General features: G+C 35.7%; 2 protein-coding genes and 1 long non-coding RNA gene across 7 annotated transcripts in view; 1 reads left to right on the top strand and 2 right to left on the bottom strand.

The window, feature by feature from the left end:
• Positions 1-228: 228 nt before the first annotated feature.
• On the bottom strand, positions 229-2,306 carry LOC128225610 (uncharacterized). Its single transcript, XR_008259664.1, has 3 exons — positions 2,016-2,306; positions 1,459-1,583; positions 229-927 (listed from the first exon to the last, which is right to left on the bottom strand). It is a non-coding gene; the product is annotated as an uncharacterized LOC128225610 (long non-coding RNA).
• A 1,033-nt stretch (positions 2,307-3,339) lies between these two features.
• LOC128228427 (uncharacterized) lies at positions 3,340-4,878 on the top strand. Its single transcript, XM_052939731.1, has one exon. The coding sequence runs from the start codon at positions 3,525-3,527 to the stop codon at positions 4,569-4,571; it is 1,047 nt and encodes a 348-aa protein (XP_052795691.1). The 5' UTR covers positions 3,340-3,524; the 3' UTR covers positions 4,572-4,878.
• Positions 4,879-5,253: 375 nt separating this feature from the next.
• LOC128226929 (transient receptor potential cation channel subfamily M member 3-like) overlaps positions 5,254-19,990 on the bottom strand; it is a 108,355-nt gene continuing 93,618 nt past the window's right edge. For all 5 annotated transcript variants that reach the window (XM_052937044.1, XM_052937046.1, XM_052937045.1 and 2 more), the window contains 3 exons: positions 11,606-11,738; positions 11,105-11,228; positions 5,254-10,117 (listed from right to left, as the gene is read on the bottom strand). In XM_052937044.1, the coding sequence (XP_052793004.1) occupies positions 8,747-10,117; positions 11,105-11,228; positions 11,606-11,738 (1,628 nt within the window). In that variant the 3' untranslated portion in view covers positions 5,254-8,746. The remainder of the gene's footprint in view (positions 10,118-11,104; positions 11,229-11,605; positions 11,739-19,990) is intronic.

Here is a 19,990-nt window from a genome sequence, read left to right as displayed (position 1 = left end):
CAATATCAAGACTTTCAAACGACAGTGATAGTTTAAATATAATTATATTGCCAACTTTGGAGCTAATCAGACTAACGGAGATCTCTATCGAGTTCTCCTCTCCGTGCAAGAGTAGCGTTAACATGGACTAGTTTAGCACTTATTAATACATAATACATAATTTATGAGGGTCAAAAGGTTGACCAGTCTTAATATTTAAAGTAAAATTGTAAATGGAAAATATTATGTTTTATAACACATATTTATTGCCAATATTGCCAATTAAACTTGAAACCTTAACATTTTAAAGAAAATTCAAAACTTGAAATACACGATATATTTCGGTACTATTATCTTATGAACATCTAATAAACAATTACACCTGATAAAAGAAAATGCATTTTAACCGTCTAACATCGAGTACCATAGATCGAACAATGGAGCGAAATAGTAAATCCATGGTAATATTACATGAACAACCATGGTTGTGTGTGTTTCATATATTATCATAGGATTCAATAAATGTTTCATTTAAATTTTTCCTTTATAATTCAAAATTGTTTAAATGCTTGGAGGAAAATATGTACAAATGGACAGATGACACTGTATAAATATAATGTTTTGGAAAATCAAATGTTAATGGCTTTTCCAATTCAAAGTCAAACTTAAAAAAACAAAAATCATTTCAACGTATGAGGTTAGCACAAATGCCTCACTGCCTATGAAACAGTTTGAAATATTATGCTGTGTTGGAATATGCAATGAATTGTATTGTCTGTGTCCATATATATATAGCTTAAAGTCTGCTTGGTCTGGTATCTCCAGTGGATGTTGGTAATTACTGTTTTGTCACAGTATCCTTATTCACAGTGGAATGATTGGGTGAGTATCTTGAAGACTGACCATGAGCATATTCTAGATGTCTGAAACCTTGGATTACTCAGTGGCCTGAAAAAGACAAAAAGTTATAATATATTGTTTAATACAGCACAACATAATACAACAATACATTCATGTTACACCTTTTAATAGTTTACATGTTTGTATATTTTATAAAAACTATTTCTAATTTAAAAAAATGAAAATAAGTAGGGTATGTAAGAAAACATGAAACACACCATTCTGTTACCAATTTATTTCTAGTTCAATGTTTATACCTAGCTAAATATCACATATGTTATACCAGTATTAACTGTTCAAAATTTATATAAGATGCTCAACAAGGTATTAATATAAAATTCATTGTATTATTCATAAAATTGGTTTGTGTCCTATTGAATTTTAAACTTTAAAAAGTGAGAATATAGAATATCAATTATCATCTGCACATAGCCTGTGCGTTAACTGCAGATACATAAAATGGTTTTGCAGTTAAATTACTTTAATAGTCCTTATGACAATGTGTTCATATGTTAACTATACCTACAGTATATTATCTTTTATAAAACAAGCATTAGATTTTATTTCCCTTTTCCATACCATTATTAAATATATGTCTAACTAAGAGGTCTGAGGAGCACAGCATATTCCATCAAGACCATGACACTTTGTTGTCAATCTTTCATCTTAGGTTTTTGTTGTACACACGCCATCAAATGGTATGTCTGAAAAAAAAAAGATGTATCTTTTGTCATTTGAATGCTCACATGTATACATATATATAGTAATACTGCAAAGTTCTACAAAGAACATATGAAACTTAGTAAAAACAAGTAGCTTTTACAAGTGAAGATGAATAAACCAACTAATTGGTTGTGACAATGGTGTTTGCAGTACAGGTATATTTACAGACTTTATCTAGATAATAGCACCAGATTAAGATGTTTAACTATAAGAAAAAGAATTAAATGTTTATATCATGAAATGATTCAATAAATGGTAACATTGTTTAATAATTCACTGACTATAATATGCCATAGAGGCCGGTAATATTACACTGAATCTGTTTATTGTACAGGCATTTATTTATCCGAATTAAAAACCATCCGAAAAATATGAATATCAAGAAATGTTTTACAGGACATGTTATATTATACTTTGATATGGAGAAAATCTTCATCTGCCATCTTGATCGTTAAGTTTACGAGTGCCTCTAGTCGGTCGTAGGTTTACGATCAGAATTAACGATAAAGCAGGTGCACGTTGCGTCTCTGAAACGGTGCCGATCGGTAATTTTTGTCGTACTACCAAAATCAGCTAACGATCGCCTTAACGATCGTCTCTGAAACGCACCCTGAAACACAAACAAACTTTGAATAGCAAAATAAGTTTTAGCTTCTTCTTAATCCGATGTATCTTTGGGTGACCAACAAACCCTTAAAAATGACCAAAACGTGAAAATCATAAAATAAAAACAAAAAATGGCATACTCTCAATGGGCATGAATTATCCTTAAGGTGGCACACCCCTAATGGACACCATTTCAAACTATGGTCAGCTGGATAATTTCTTTATGTGTATCATTTCCTGAATTCAAAAACAAAATTTAAAAGAATTTTACCGTCAAATAACAATTATATTTAAATTCGAATTACCCTACCCACATTTCAGAATTGTCGATAAAAACGACATCACCCTTAATACAGTATCATGGCGTAACATAAAATTTCAAAGCCATATGCTGCGTTTATATCCCAAACATTTGCTCCTAGTGTAAATATGATTCGGGGGGGGGGGGGGGGGGGGTAAGTATACCCTCGTGGGCATTTGCGTTCATGCACGTATTTGTCCCATGAGTAAATTTGCTCACATGGGCAGGTAAATCTCATCACATAGAAGTTACTAGTGAAAGTACATGTAAGGTCAAACGTGGAGATGATGAGACCAATACGTGGAGATGATGAGACCAATACGTGGAGATGATGAGACCAATACGTGGAGATGATAAGACCAATACGTGGAGATGATGAGACCAATACGTGGAGATGATGAGACCAATACGTGGAGATGATTAGACCAATATTGAAGGTATAACGCCCAAGGATCACCACTCCAACTACAAAGCTTTACAACAAAAAAAGCTCAAGTTCGACTTAAGTTTACATTCATATGTATCTTCGAGTAAAACAAAACTACTGCAGTGCATTGAATGAGGACCATCCAATTGTCACTCCTGTGGGCTTTGTTATTGGCCGAGAAGTCGGATTGCTTGATGTTCAATTACATAAATGTGCGTATTGTACCTAGTATTAACAATGGAGGCATGTTAAATTGTATGGATGTTTATAAATAGGACAGCAGCGCATCACTGTACAAAACTACTCGTGTGCATGTGTTAAATGTTTGCCAAGTCACTTGATCAATTATGTTGATTAAATATATCATGCGATACCAGGCTGGAAGTCCACTGTGATGGAAGGAAAACGTACATAACATAAATTACGGGTGGACTTTCCACTTATACGAAAACGTACTAAATATAGTATATACGGAATTCCCAGTCAGATGTGAACATAAATGTACCGCAATGTTGTGAACTAATCATTACAGTTCAGTACTGTGTACACATCGGACTTAAACTTGGTTTGACATTGTTTGAAATCTCAATGATGAATATAGAACAGCTGCACGTGTCTGAAGTCCCGTTTCCGGATTCCCCAGATTTTCCGGAACACGTTTCCTTTTGCGGATTTCAAAGCTTCTGGAATCCGTGTAGTACGGGTATTACCGTGCAATCTCACCCCATAAAACTTGCAAATTCTGCCGATTTTGGGGCAGCATTGACAACAGAATGCAAAAACAAAAAAGACGTCAATAAACTTAAAACCTACAAGCATTTCTTTTCAAACGTGAAAGAGGGCAGCGTTGCCCAGCAATTACAGCTGGATAATGATGATGAAATCATTACAATAGAAGATGAGTTTGTACCAAACGACAAACACAAAGCGGTGTTGGGTTATTTCGCAAAGGAGCAAACGGATGGGCACAGAAGGCTTCATCTCATTGTCCGAAGAGAAATCAGGGATGGCAGTGTATGTTGTTACGAGATCAGTGCTCAGCTATCGAGGGTGTCTGTGGACAGGACACACAGTGTGGTGAGAGCTCAAAACACGCGGTTGACGCTGAATAGACCGACAGAGGATATGCCGCTGAAAATTCAGGTGGAACACATGTACCGCGTCAAAGGGACAGACCAGTATATGCAGGTTACACCCACCGCTGCAACGGCCAACCATTTGCTGGGAAACGATATGGACAAACGTGTTATAAAAATTTCTAAACTAGAGATCACAGGCCGGCCGTTCCTGAAAGTGGCACTTGCCAGTTATGACCGTAAGTGGTACATCGGCGTCACCGACGGTGAGAATGTCGGCGTTACAAACACAGAGACGTGGTTCACGCAGATCAAACGTGGAACTGAAGTTATGTTTCTGTATAATGGTAAAGTTCTCGCCTACGACAAGCGGAAGGACCGTTTGGTGCTGGTGAACCGCTTCCTGCGGTTGCGATACTTCTACGTGTTTGAAGAGATCGTATTGGTATCGGGCGGTGACCAGGTGGATGGACAATGGTCTGAGGAGGAGATAAACTTCGTTGTTACAGAGTTTTCCGTTTGTGCTATCACTAACTCAGATAATCAGATGGTTTCCTAATCAGTTAAATGTTTTGTTCTCATCAATGTGTGTGCGTAAATTTGGATGACCAATGTTTTTTTATATGTTGATCGATTGTTAATTATCTATGCTGTATATATGGATAAATAGTTCGTTAACATGTTGTTTATCATTATACATGTATGTCTAAAATTGTACATTATCATTGTTGTATGTGGATACATTGATCATAATGTTTCTGTTTACGGATAAATTGGTCATTATTTATTTTGAATATATGGATCATCTGTGCATTACATTATTTGTTTTATCACTTATATAATAAAAACATAATGAACTAATACGATCTAACTGGTTACTCATTACTGGAAATCCCAGTTAATTAAGAATATACCCTCAGGATCTCCAAATGCTAATATTATAACTTATATATAACTTATAAAGCGGTGATTCATTATGTAATAGTTTCATACATTTTAAAACATGAACGCATTTAAAGCCAGCAAACCATGGAGAAACCTGACGATCCCAAAATAAATGAAAGGAATCTGGTTTACCACTATGCTGACGTCATGTTTAAACCTAATGTTCACCTGACACCCAAACCAATGTATGGACTTTAACTTGTGGATAAACAAGGATGTACAGAAATGTTACAGTCCGAATCACATACAACAGTAATTATGCAAATGTTCTGGTTTAAACGAAAAAAAAGACATCCAAGTTACCTTTCATTTTATTGCTTGTAACATCAACAATTCATATGATAGACATTTGGTATACATATTTCATTTGAATAAGTTACAACATATATTTCTATCAATGAGTTACACAGCAAGATGTAAAGTTCTAAAATAATTTCATCAAATAGCTGTTATTTTTTTCGTTTGAAAAAGGTATAATACATCATTGTACTTGATATTGCTGTACTAAACAAAGCACATCACATCTAAGGACTAGACCAACAAACAATCAAACCCAAACCCTTTGTACAGATACTATGAATTCAAGTAAAAACTATAGGTGAAAAGAAAACAAAAAAGAAAAATACACAGAACGATGACATCATTTGTAGGTGTATCATAGTATTATCAAATACCCATTATCAGTTTAATATTCATTTTTATCAAACAAAACAATGCATCTAGTACAGTGTTCCCATTGTAATGTGTTCTAAGAAGAAGTTATTATAATGATAATCACAATAAGCTATGTTTTCATTTCAGAAAATGAAGTTGAAGAGATTTGGTAAATTTAAAAAAAGATACTAAAGTTTGATACAACCGTATGATGTTTTGAGAAATTGGGAAACATGTGAACCACTCCAGACCCCTAAATACAAGCACTTGTAAAAGAACAAATATTTAAGAAGAAGAAGTAAACCCTCATTATTTTCATGTCCAAAATTAAAAGCATGGTAAGGCCTTTAAAACATGCTTTGGACTGCTTATCACAATGAAAAGAAACCTCAAAAAGTTGGGCTTTCTTGATATACTTTAACAAGAATTGAAATGTTTAACATTGCAGAAAATGATCAATACCCCTTCTCCAAAATCCTTGGGATTCCAGACCATGCATCTAAAAAAACAGTACAAATTTAACACATTAATATTTAACCCAAGTTTTAAGCAATAACATTAGTGTTATTAATAGTATATAAAACCCCAGTGGAAAATCTGGTTATGAGTAATACAATATCTATTCAGATGATGATCATACGAATTGCACAATGATCTGTAATACACTATTGGTAAAACAATGATAAATACAATAATATGTCTTTTCTCTGATCTTCATGTACTGTAAAAAAAATAATAGTAAAACAATGTTGAGCTCAGTACACCCTATTAAAAGCCCAGCTCAGTATACGTATGGAAGAAGAACTATGAAATTAATAGAACTCAACTTATCTCTGTAATCTAGTATGCAGTGTTCTGTATGTTGCCATACTTTATACAACCAGGTAATATATACCCATCTATTGGAAGTTATATTTGTAAGAAATGTACTTCAAGAAAGTTTACCTATGAAGTTTCAATGGTTTCAACGGAGACATTTGTCGAAAAGGCATTTATCACATGAATACACAGACTGAGCACTACCCTTGACAGGGTTGAACTATCATTAATATTATCATTTGTATCTTGTATAGCACTTGTGACCATTACTATTACTAGCACCAAACAATGCTAAACAAACATACATACAACATTAACATTTCATACAATAACAATCAATAATGGCTGAAATCATTTTTGAATCAATGGGATGACAGTATTTTCAAATTATTTGACATTTTATATTACTATTAATCAATATTTTATATATTGCTGTATAAATGCTTTACTTAAAAAGTTGCACCCCAAATACATTGGTCGTTCATACTGAAGGTCAAACTGAATAGTTTGTCTTACTATTTTATGCAGTAAAAATTATCAAACAATCAGATGCTTTATATGGAATTTGACCTGGAAATATGACACTGCTGTACGAAATACACAGGTACGTTTCCATTAAAAGAATAAGCAATCATGTAAAAGACAAGGAATGATGTGTAATATATATGCTTATACTTAAATATACTAACAACTACATTCACATTGCCTCATTTACTATTTTCTACACAAACACAATGTCATGTTCAGTGATAGAAAAAAAGATAAAATCGACTAGAGGTCAATAAGGCGGGCTTTGTCGGTAACAAAATCATTTCAACCATTATATACATTTTAATTCATCTGTAGGTCTATATGAAAATTAATTATTCGTCTCACTGTGCAAGAGTTGAATAATTAATTTCCTTACAGACTTGAAATAAACCATAACTGATACTTAACAATCATCCAAGTGACTAAAATTTGATCAACATCACACATAAATGTGTAGAGATTCTAAATGGCACCGGTTTGCCGTAAATGATGACAGAATGTCAATAAACTAATGCACCAGTAATAATACAACTGTACACAAAGTATGGCAAGGAGCGTCATAATACAGTTCTTGGTGTTGTTAGACTAGGATATGTTGTAGGCACAATTAAAATCAGCATGATTTAACATGCTTTTCTATAATGAAAACAGCTTGTATAATAGCCATATAAAGTCATTGATGCCACTTTCTTAAAATTATCAACAAGAAACTGAACTCATAATTAAGTTTTTCTGCCTATGGTACATATGGTACATGTTTCATGGTAGAAAAAAAGGATAAGAATGCAGAGTAAATTGTGGACAAAACCTGCACACACCACAATAATCACGTTAACATGGCATCCTTATAAAGAGTGTGTGAAAAAGAACTCAAGATATTCACATTCAAGTGCCTGCCACCCTGTATTATTACACAGTGTATTCGATATGTTTGCATTCTTAATGATATTAAGTTAATTATGTGCTTTCTCTTGCAAACGACACTGTATATTGAGCGCTTATCCTTCCTGCAAAAAATGCCACATCACTTATTACACATGTGGTCGCCCTTAAACCATTTATTTCGGTCAATGCATACTTCTAACCTTTAACCATTACATGATGCATAACAATAACATATTAACAACAGCTTTTTGCGAATGTTAAACAAGAGAATATGTACAATATTTAAATTCAAATATCGCAAACGATCCCTGCAATGTCAGACAAAACAACAACAACTATGCAACAAAAAAAGAACCTATATCATACAAAATATTATCATATACATTTGAAAAAATGCATTTGCCTTGACAAAATTTGAAATAAAATCTTGAAAGAGAATGTGTGTTAAATTGAAGAACTTTCTGTACTGCAATACAAAGGAAATCTTAACTTTATTGAAACAAAGAAAAAATATTTTTATCAATTCAAATTTTTCATATCATTCATAATAAATAATTATACCATTGATAAGAATTTTGCAAAATGTGATTAAAATCTTACGTATAACAAGCAGCCTACAACTGAGTGCATGGAAACTACTAAACAGACTTTACAGTTTCTTGCATTGGATGTTCAACATCTGTTGTAATACATAGTTACTTTGTACAATTGCGATATCGAAGTATCTCTGATCAACAGAGACAATACAGTAAAAATGGTAATACATGCATGTAATTCATACCCTTGAGAGATTCAACATAAAAATTTGTATTAAAATCACTTAAAATATAAATGCATAAAGAAAGAAATTTGATCACAGAATTCACTGTCAAGATCTAATTTAATCATCATAATAAATTCTTATACAGATTTGGGTGAATGAGGATCTTCATCAAGAGTGGAGGCCCTGCGTATACGGATCTCGACCCCAGCATCAAACTGGATTGGCCCGGAATCTTCAAGTTCGGTAGCGCTAGCGTTCTCTGTGACCGCTCGATATGTGTGGGAGGTGAAGCTCTGTGTGCGCCCACTCTGGGTAAGGTCCTCCGTGGATCCATGGATGCTCTCGTCATCCTCATGGTCCGAGTGTGTGTCCTCAATCTCCATCTCACTGACAGCAAGTTTAGCAATATCGCTGATGCTATCACTCTCATCCATGGAGATCTGACGCAGGCGGTTCCGGATGACCCTCTCCATCCGCCGGTGCTCCATTTCCTCCGCCTGTCTCAGGGCGGCCTTCTCAATGCGTGAGGCTACATTTTCCTCCTTTTCCTCGTCCCAGTTGTCATTGTATGGGTTGGCCGAAGTTGGGCTTCTTGGAGGTGACCGGCTCATCATGCAGGAGGTGTCTATTTCATCTGTGATAGTTGTGTACTCTGCAGATCTGGACGTAAGAATAGGAGTGAAAGGGATTATGTGGGCTGCCTGATAGTTGCCTGCTTGGTACAAGTCCGTATGTTCTATCTCTGGCGTGGGAATGTTGATATTGAGAGGTATAGAAAGGTCAGGGTTTACTGTGGCAAACTTGACATCTATCTGAGCAGGCTGCTGTGAAGAGACATTTGTTTCCGTGTCTAGGTGTGCAATGCTGTATACACCTCCCAACTCGCTAGATGCAGCATTGGAGTTGGTATTGTCATCACTATATACATGAGATGGTACAGCTGTACTGGAAATTGAGTCCTGCTTATTCACAGGCTCTATGTGAAGTTTCGGGATGTGGCCATGTCGGCGACCGAGCAGGTCATTAGTTAGGCTGGCATCTTCTTCTGTAGTTGCTGGTTCATGTTCCTGCACACGTTCCTGCACACGAGGAAGAGATCGTCGATGTTTTAGACTAGACTGCCTCTCAATCCTACGTGTCAGGGACATTGCAGACTTGGTCGAAGTCTTGCTAAAGTCAGTATAACGTTGCAGACTGTCATCCTTGATTGCCTTCTGGGAATGCACCAGTATTGGTGATGGAAGTGATCTCATTATGGAATTGGCTTCCGGATTGAGTGATTTCCCGCTCTCGGAGCTTGCTAACCCTTCCAGCTTTCTTCTCCTGCTAGTTGTTGCCGATGTTTGACCTTCCTTCTGGCCAGGGGATATGAAGTCATCATATTCTATCTGATCTGTGGACTCCTCACTATCCAATCGTGCGCGACTGTTGCTCGGAGTACTGGAGGTACTGATGTTACAGGACCGAAGATCAAACTGTGACATCACAGACTTCATCTGCCCAAGAACCTGGATAGCAGAAATATTAATGTTAAATGACCCTCAGCAAAACATAAATGTTGCAAATATATATACATATGTTATTCTATGAAGCAAAGGCTAGTATAGGCTTCATTATTTTTTGTATCATTTTATTGCTGAAATCAATTTGATTGAAACCAGGATAATCAATGAAATATGAATAACAAATAAGAGCAACAAAAAGCTTAAGATTGCATTAAGACATCAATTAACTTAAAAAGCCCTGGCTGAACCAGGAATTGAATTAAGTGCTTGCTCACTTACAAAATGCCAGTGAAAATTGTAAAATTCATGTTGCACAGGTACTGTGGGAGCAGGACTTTTCAACCCCTTCTCAAAATGAAGACTTTTTCAACCCTTAGACTTTTCACCCCTATTTCAAAGACTTTTCAACCCCTGCCTGTTTGGACTTTTCAATCCCTATATTAAAAACTTCAAGCCCTAGTTGAATTATTTTAATAGCCATATTGACGACTTTTCAACCCCTAAATCAAAGACTTTTCTTCCACTATTTTTTGATTTTTTTGGGGGGCACGTTGTAGACTGGTACTTTATGGTCAGATTTAAGGCGGCAGTATTTGGCACAGTCCATCATCATGACAAGCAAAAATATCACAAGTTTTTTATGCATGGATATTTAAAATTTATGGAAGCTGATGGGGATGATCAAACTAACCTGCCAAAAGTAAATAAACCATCCATAAAAACTACTAACACAGACAAAACAATGGGAAAGATATTTTATGCAGACTGTGTATCAGACTTCCTCTATACGTTTTCTATGTTTACAAATCTAATGACTTTAGAAGGTGAATTGTTATTGTTGTCATTTTTGATTACATTACAAAAAAAAAGGGGTTAACAAAAATGTTCTGAGTGAACTTCAGATTTTGTGAGTTCGCATTGGCGAGTACATTCTTTTTTAGAAATTCAAGCCCTGCCGACCATTGCCACACCCTGCATGTTTTCCTGTACCTCCATGTTCTGTATGGCAAGATCCTCAAGGATGGACATGCGGTGGTCGATGGTCTGCAGGTTGAGCATGATAAAGTTCTCCTTCTGGTTCATGTCATCCATTCGCAGGTTCATGTTTTCAACCCTAAATAGGAGGGACATAATATACACATAAGGAAAACATCATTATACATCATGTTTTGTCTTAGTTATAACAATTTTACAAAATTTCATAAGTATAACTTATCTACATTCCTTTCCAGATGTCACAAAATAGAGAATTTAATTGTACATGGGAAATAAAAGAATCTGATAATGAAATTTCTTAGAACTATTAGTATGCTTTTTTTCAGAAATGAATATTAATCAGCAATTTCTAAAAACATTAATTTTTGGAAGCCTTTCTTCAACTCCTTTTACATGCAGAAAGCTTTATCACCAATACAAACCCTTGTACTTTTTAAATATAACTCCCATACCAATCCAACCTTTTCCTGATTTAAATGTAACCCCTAGACGCACCTCTCATTAGTCAGCTGTATGCGTTTGTCTGTTGATGACTGTACGTGCATCTCCTTCTCACGGAAATAGTCCTCTGCACACTCCTCCTCAAAATCGTGCAGCTTCTCCATGTCATCATGGGACAGGAATAACTCTGACAAAACAAAACAGATGGTTGTACACATACAGAAATATACATACAGAAATACACATACAGAAATACACAAAAAAAGACTAGTTCCACAGTGTTAGATTCATAAAATACTACACATAGCAGGGAAGCTCTACAGTGCCTGATTATATGGGACTACATATGGCAGAGATACATGTAGTTTTACAGTGACCAGTTATACCGTACTACACACAGCAGTTGTCCATGTAGATCTACAGTGCTCGATTACACATTGCTACATACAGCAGATATACATGTAGTTTTACAGTGACCAGGTATACCGTACTACACACAGCAGAGATACATGTAGTTCTACAAAGCCCGATTATATGGTATTACACACAGCAGAGATACATCTAGTTGTTTAATAGAGCCAAATTATACCGTACTACACACAGCAGAGATCCATGTAGTTCTACAGAGCCAAATTATACCGTACTACACACAGCAGAGATCCATGTAGTTCTACAGAGCCAAATTATACCGTACTACACACAGCAGAGATCCATGTAGTTCTACAGAGCCAAATTATACCGTACTACACACAGCAGAGATCCATGTAGTTCAACAGTGCCAAATTATACTGTACTACACACAGCAGAGATCCATGTAGTTCTACAGTGCCTGATTATACCGTACTACACACAACACAGATACATGTAGTTCAACAGTGCCAAATTATACCGTACTACACACAGCAGAGATACATGTAGTTCAACAGTGCCAAATTATACCGTACTACACACAGCAGAGATACATGTAGTTCTACAGTGCCTGATTATACCGTACTACACACAACACAGATACATGTAGTTCAACAGTGCCAAATTATACCGTACTACACACAGCAGAGATACATGTAGTTCAACAGTGCCAAATTATACCGTACTACACACAGCAGAGATACAGGTAGTTCTACAGTGCCTGATTATACCGTACTACACACAACACAGATACATGTAGTTCAACAGTGCCAAATTATACCGTACTACACACAGCAGAGATACATGTAGTTCAACAGTGCCAAATTATACCGTACTACACACAGCAGAGATACATGTAGTTCTACAGTGCCTGATTATACCGTACTACACACAACACAGATACATGTAGTTCAACAGTGCCAAATTATACCGTACTACACACAGCAGAGATACATGTAGTTCAACAGTGCCAAATTATACCGTACTACACACAGCAGAGATACATGTAGTTCTACAGTGCCTGATTAAACCGTACTACACACAACACAGATACATGTAGTTCAACAGTGCCAAATTATACCGTACTACACACAGAAGAGATACATGTAGTTCTACAGTGCCTGATTATACCGTACTACACACAACACAGATACATGTAGTTCTACAGTGCCAAATTATACCGTACTACACACAGAAGAGATACATGTAGTTCTACAGTGCCTGATTATACCGTACTACAGACAACACAGATACATGTAGTTCTACAGTGCCTGATTATACCGTACTACAGACAACACAGATACATGTAGTTAACAGTGCCTGATTATACCGTACTACACACAGCAGAGATCCATGTAGTTCAACACAGTCAGATTATACAATACTACACACGGTACTATACACAGCAGCAGATATACATGTACATGTAGTTCCACAGCGCCAATTATTCAGAACTACACAAAGCAGAAATACATGTAGTTCTACAGTGCTCGATTACACATTACTACATACAGCAGATATACATGTAGTTTTACAGTGTCAGATTATATGGTACTACACACAGCAGATATACATGTAGTTCTACAGTGCCAGATTACAGGGTACTACACACAGCAGATATACATGTAGTTTTACAGTGCCAGGTTATATGGTACTTAACACAGCAAAGATACATGTAGTTCTACAATGCTGTATTCATTCAATTATACACACAGCTGGGATAGCTCTACAGTGCCACATTCAAATAGTACTATACACAGCTGGGATAGCTCTACAGTGCCACATTCAAATAGTACTATACACAGCTGGGATAGCTCTACAGTGACACATTAAAATAGTACTAAACACAGCTTGGATAGCCCTACAGTGCCAGATTCATATGCACCTATACACAGCTGGGAAAGCACTACAGTGCCACATATGTACAGTACTATACACAGCTAGGATAGCTCTACAGTACCACATTTATATAGAACTATGCACAGCTGGGATAGCTCTTTAGTGCCACATTGAAACAGTACTATACACAGCTGGGATAGGTCTACTGTGCAACATTCATACAGTACTATACACAGCTTGGATAGCTCTACAGTGCCACATTCATACAGTACTATGCACAGCTGGGATAGCTCTACAGTTCCACATTCATACAGTACTATACACAGCTGGGATAGCTCTACAGTACCACATTTATATAGAACTATGCACAGGTGGGATAGCTCTACAGTGCCACATTGAAACAGTACTATACACAGCTGGGATAGGTCTACTGTGCAACATTCATACAGTACTATACACAGCTGGGATAGCTCTACAGTGCCACATTCATACAGTACTATGCATAGCTGGGATAGCTCTACAGTGCCAAATTCATACAGTACTATACACAGCTGGGATAGTTCTACAGTGCCACATTCAAACAGTACTATGCACAGCTGGGAAAGCTCTACAGTGCCACATTTGAATAACACTATACACAGGTGGGATAGCTCTACATTGCCAAATTCATACAGTAGTATACACAGGTGGGATAGCTCTACAGTGCCATATTCATACAGTACTATACACAGGTGGGATAGCTCTACAGTGCCACATTGATACAGTACTATACACAGGTGGGATAGCTCTACAGTGCCACATTCATACAGTACTATACACAGGTGGGAAAGCTCTACAGTGCCACATTGATACAGTATTATACACAGGTGGAATACAAATAATTCAAAGCGAATTAATGTTAATCAGTATGCTATTTTCTCTTTCATTACAGATGGCTTACTTCTATAAAGATCAGGATGATATATTGAACAAGTCCAATGTTTGATGGCGCCACATATGTGCCAGTGTGGGAAAAGAGCTGGTATATGTCTGAGCAGTAAGTTTCCGTATCTCATTTTAGATCATATATTTTCTTATAGGTTGATATTTTTCCAGTCTGCACTTGTAGGCATATGCTTTAACAAAACACTTGCTACTGAAATAATTAATGCGTAATTCATTATGTCAAGTGATTTACTGTTATTTTTTTATATGAAAAAAGCAGCTGTTTAAACTAGGGATGGCAACGAGTACCCGAGTACTCGAGTACTCGATCGAACGTCCGAGTACTCGAGTACCAAATCACTACTCGAGTACTCGAAAAAATATATAAAAATCAGCAAATACACGATTTACAGACAAATATCAGATCTGGTTAGTTGCTTAGAGGACAATTTACGGCCCCTCTAATCCCCGCTGTGTACACAATTGACCTCAATCAATTAGTTGACAGTTGTTCTGATAGTTGCAAACTGTCAACAAAGGACCCCTATTTTAAATTAGCACTGATGTCAATTAGCGAAGTTTTGATAGCGGTACTTTCATCTACACAATTCTATTGTATACCAATTAGAGACCTTTCACCAAACAATGGACGCTAATGAGCGAAAGAGTTTCGACCGTTACGAAAATTGATTTCTTAATGGGCGTATTTTAACTATTTTTGCACTGATTATCACAATTGATTGGTTGATATTTTAATTCAAGAATTATGAATATTAATGAGGTAAACAACAATTACACAGTACGAAAAACTATCATTAAAAAAAAAATTGTGGAGTAAACAACTGAACTTCGTATTGAATTTCGTGTACTATTTTTATGTATGCTATTAATTTTCGTTCATTGTAATTCTGATTGTTGTTCATTTCTGCAGTGCATACTCGTATAAAATGAAACGAATAAGACAAATTAAAAGCCTTAAGCAGCATTTGTTTTCTTTTAATATCATTTTTTTGTTAAAATACATAATGAAAGTTTACTTTAAAGGTAGAAAATGACCAATAATACGACCAACGCACAATATACGTCATTAACGATACATGTATACACAATCTTGTCTTTGCGAACACATATTCAATTTTTCCGAGTAATCGAGTACTCGAGTACTCGATCGAACGATCATCCGAGTACTCGAGTATTAATTTTACTACTCGTTGCCATCCCTAGTTTAAACACATATTCTTGATTAGGTAGTTTTGATTTCCAACAAATTAGTAACTGCATATACAAACATTTTTCACTGTCATTTCAGTTGGTAATAGGGGTTCTATGCCTGTGTACGTGATCATTCAAGCAATGAAACATGTACAAGCTATCAGCGTAGTGACAGGAATGGAAAAAGCCATATTCCGCTGTGGAATGGAAGGAGAAGCTATTCAGCTGTCTAGGAATGGAAGGAGAAGCTATTCCGCTGTCTAGGAATGGAAGGAGAAGCTATTCCGATGTCTAGGAATGGAAGGAGAAGCTATTCAGCTGTCTAGGAATGGAAGGACAAGCTATTCAGCTGTCTAGGAATGGAAGGAGAAGCTATTCAACTGTCTAGGAATGGAAGGAGAAGCTATTCCGCTGTCTAGGAATGGAAGGAGAAGCTATTCCGCTGTCTAGGAATGGAAGGAGAAGCTATTCAGCTGTCTAGGAATGGAAGGAGAAGCTATTCAGCTGTCTAGGAATGGAAGGAGAAGCTATTCAGCTGTCTAGGAATGGAAGGAGAAGTTATTCAGCTGTCTAGGAATGGAAGGAAACATTGACGGCCACTGGTTGTGATAGGGCCAGTGTGAATATGGGTAAACATCATAGCGTCACAGCCCTTTTGAAGAGAGACATGCCCCAGCTTATCTTATTGCCATGCACTGCGTTAACCATAGACTAGAGCTAGGAGTATTGGATGTCCTACGCAGATTGATGCAGCTCAGTTTGGAGACACTTAACCAGTTATATGTTATTATTTGGTTGATTTATGTATTTTAGAAGTAAACTAGAGCTATCACTGAATGTGAAAAATACCAGTCCTCATAGGAAATGGCAGTTAAATATTAAACAATCCCACCTAAAATTGAAATACTGTGAAGTATGGATAGAGTTATGGTCCATGAACACTGCACTACCTCTCACTGTGCTTTACCATTGTTTAAAGTTTAATAAAGTTATGCTCCAGAAAAGAAAAAAAGTGCAGTCACACAGTAATTAGCTGAAATAGAGTTATGATTCTTGTACACTGCACTTCCTATCATTGTGCTTTACCATTGTATGAAATTTAATAAAATTCCAACACATATTTTTCAAGTTATGTGCCAGATATGAAAAATTAACAAAGAGCAATAACATATATAATTTATAATTTTTAGAAAGTTCATTTATGGTAAGGGCAAGTAGATTTAGAGTCTAATGTACTGTAGAGGCCTTAGTATACAAATTTGTAAAAGTTAAAATGAGAGGCACTGGTGAAACACACATAATATAGGTGCTAAGTTTGCAGACAGAAACAATACAAACTAGGTTGTTTGCCCTGGAGTTAGGCCGGACAAAGCTAATTTTGCCTACAAGGGGAGATAACTCCAGTCAGGGTCATGTGACCTGTACCAAATTCACAGAGGCGAAAGTTTACAACATGGCCATTAATTTCTGAAAGTTTGATAAAGATTTGTTGAATAATAACAAAGATGAATCCCGGACAGGGCTTATTTTGCCTACTTTAACACATCAAGGGGAGATAACTCCAGTCAGGGTCATGTGACCTGTACCAAATTCACAGAGGCGAAAGTTTACAACATGGCCATTAATTTCTGAAAGTTTGATAAAGATTTGTTGAATAATAACAAAGATGAATCCCGGACAGGGCTTATTTTGCCTACTTTAACACATCAAGGGGAGATAACTCTGGTCAGGGTCATGTGACCCGTACCAATTTCACAGAGGCGCAAGTTTACATCATGGCCATTAATATCTGAAAGTTTGATAAAGATTTGTTCAATAACGACAAAGATTAATCCCGGACAGGGCTTATTTTGCCTACTTTAACACATCAAGGGGAGATAACTCTGGTCAGGGTCATGTGACCCGTACCAATTTCACAGAGGCGCAAGTTTACATCATGGCCATTAATATCTGAAAGTTTGAAAAAGATTTGTTCAATAACGACAAAGATGAATCCCGGACAAAAAAAAAACGGACGGACAGACAGACAGACAGACGGACAGACGGACAACCCGATTCCAGTATACCCCCCCAAACTTTGTTTTGGGGGGTATAATGATGAAGCCATGAAGAGTAAAATAAAAAGTACATTGATCACCTCATATTTTTATGTTAATAAATAAACTGTACTCTACTATTATTTTATGAACAAGTGACACCCGAATGGATACTGGAAATATTTAACGCGAACACTTAATTATGTATGGCCACATCATGGATATGGTTTGATTAGACCTAACTTTGTTATTTTGCAAATAAACACTGCATCAATTGTACAAGTATTAACATTGATTCTAGGCCTACGAAATTGATTGTTAACAAAGAGATGTTCTCAGCCACAATTATTTGATTCAACTGATAATGGTTAAATCACTACTATACCCAGCAAGGAATGCTCTCCTGAAACCATAGCAGCTTTGTATGACCATACTTCCAGTTGAAGGCGAGTTAACACTAGTTATTTAATAACTTCATTACAAAATAAGTTAGCGCTACAAAAGTATATAACTCCAGTAAAGATAAAAATTCTCCATTTCCCAGGTTTTTTCCCAATTACGAAACAAAATTCATAAACAGGACAAAAATAAATAAATTGCAAGTCATCTAAGAAAAAAGTTAAGCAGAAGTTGGTCACATTTACTACAAGACAAGTGCACATGTTAAAACATTCAGCTATCTTCTTTAACAAGTATATTCAGCATTCAGCTATCTTCTTTAACAAGTATATTCAGGTTCAAAAATAATATTGTTAAACAAAACATATCAGCTAAACAATTATGCTACCATGTCTGCTGTCAGAAAGCAAATGATTTTTCTTACAAAGCAATGCTGTTTGTGAAGGAATAAAAGTAAAATCAATTCTTTAATATTCATGCACCAAAAACATTACAATTAGCAGAAGTCTGTAAATTTGTATGAAGCAATATACAAGTACTGCAATTGCTAAAATTCAATAACTGCTCCTGATTTCACTTCAACAAACTAACATGGAAAGGTGCATTAACTGACTGTTATTCTTCAAAGTAATCTCATAAAACTGAGAGAAAAATCCATCAAAAAATTAATTTGTTCTTTTCATTATATCCTATAGATCATCTCATATTTCAAATAATAGTATAGATAATTATCACACATTTTTGTATTATCTTAAGGCAGGAGTAATTTTTTTTTCTATAAATTTTGTGATCTTATATAATGCCAATTTAACGCTGGTATAATTCTAAGTTAAAACATGTTATTTTAGAGAAAATTGAATTCAACAGTTTTGTAAATTGCAGGCTTTAAAGTAATAACTGTTAAAAAAATTCACCATAAAACAAGAGCGCCAACTGTTGCAAAATATTCTCTTCCTAATTTGAGGAATTCAAATATATATAGAAATCTTACACGGTAAATACAGTTTTTGCAATTCAAGAGTCATAACTCTGGAGCGACTAAGGCAAGATGGCTGCTAATCAAACTTTACTGAGATATTTTGCCCATACACATTGAGGCTTAAATTGGTGATGATGGACAAAGGCTTTTATTGATCAGATCAGACTGATTAGAGGTGATTTAAAAAAATAAAAGGTGATTTCTCTTGAATAACTCAAGTGATATGGTTGGTTAACAAACCTTTTCAAGATATTATTCCGATACACATTCTAAACAAATTTTGTAATGATTGGACAAAGGCTCCTAAAGTTATTAATGGCACCAGACCATTTTGAGGTAATTTCCATAACTAAAGGGAAATGACTCTGAAATGAATCAAGCCATTCAGCTGATTATCATCTCTTGTCCAAGTTATTAAAATACATATTCTGACCAATTTTGGTGATTTAATGATTGGACAATTTAGTGACCAGATAATATCAATTTTAGGTAATTTCTATAATTAAAGGGCGATAACTCTCGAGTAGCTCAAGCAATATAGTATATTATCGTATATTTTCAAGATACTATGCCCATACACATTCTGACAAAGTTTAATGATGATTGGACAAAAGTTTCTATAGTTATTGATCAGACTTCATA

Source organism: Mya arenaria, chromosome 3, assembly GCF_026914265.1.
Source record: "Mya arenaria isolate MELC-2E11 chromosome 3, ASM2691426v1".
NCBI classification, from domain to species: Eukaryota; Metazoa; Mollusca; class Bivalvia; order Myida; family Myidae; genus Mya; species Mya arenaria.
The sequence above is the reverse complement of the archived record's forward strand: the minus strand, read 5'-3'. Positions and strand labels throughout refer to the sequence as shown.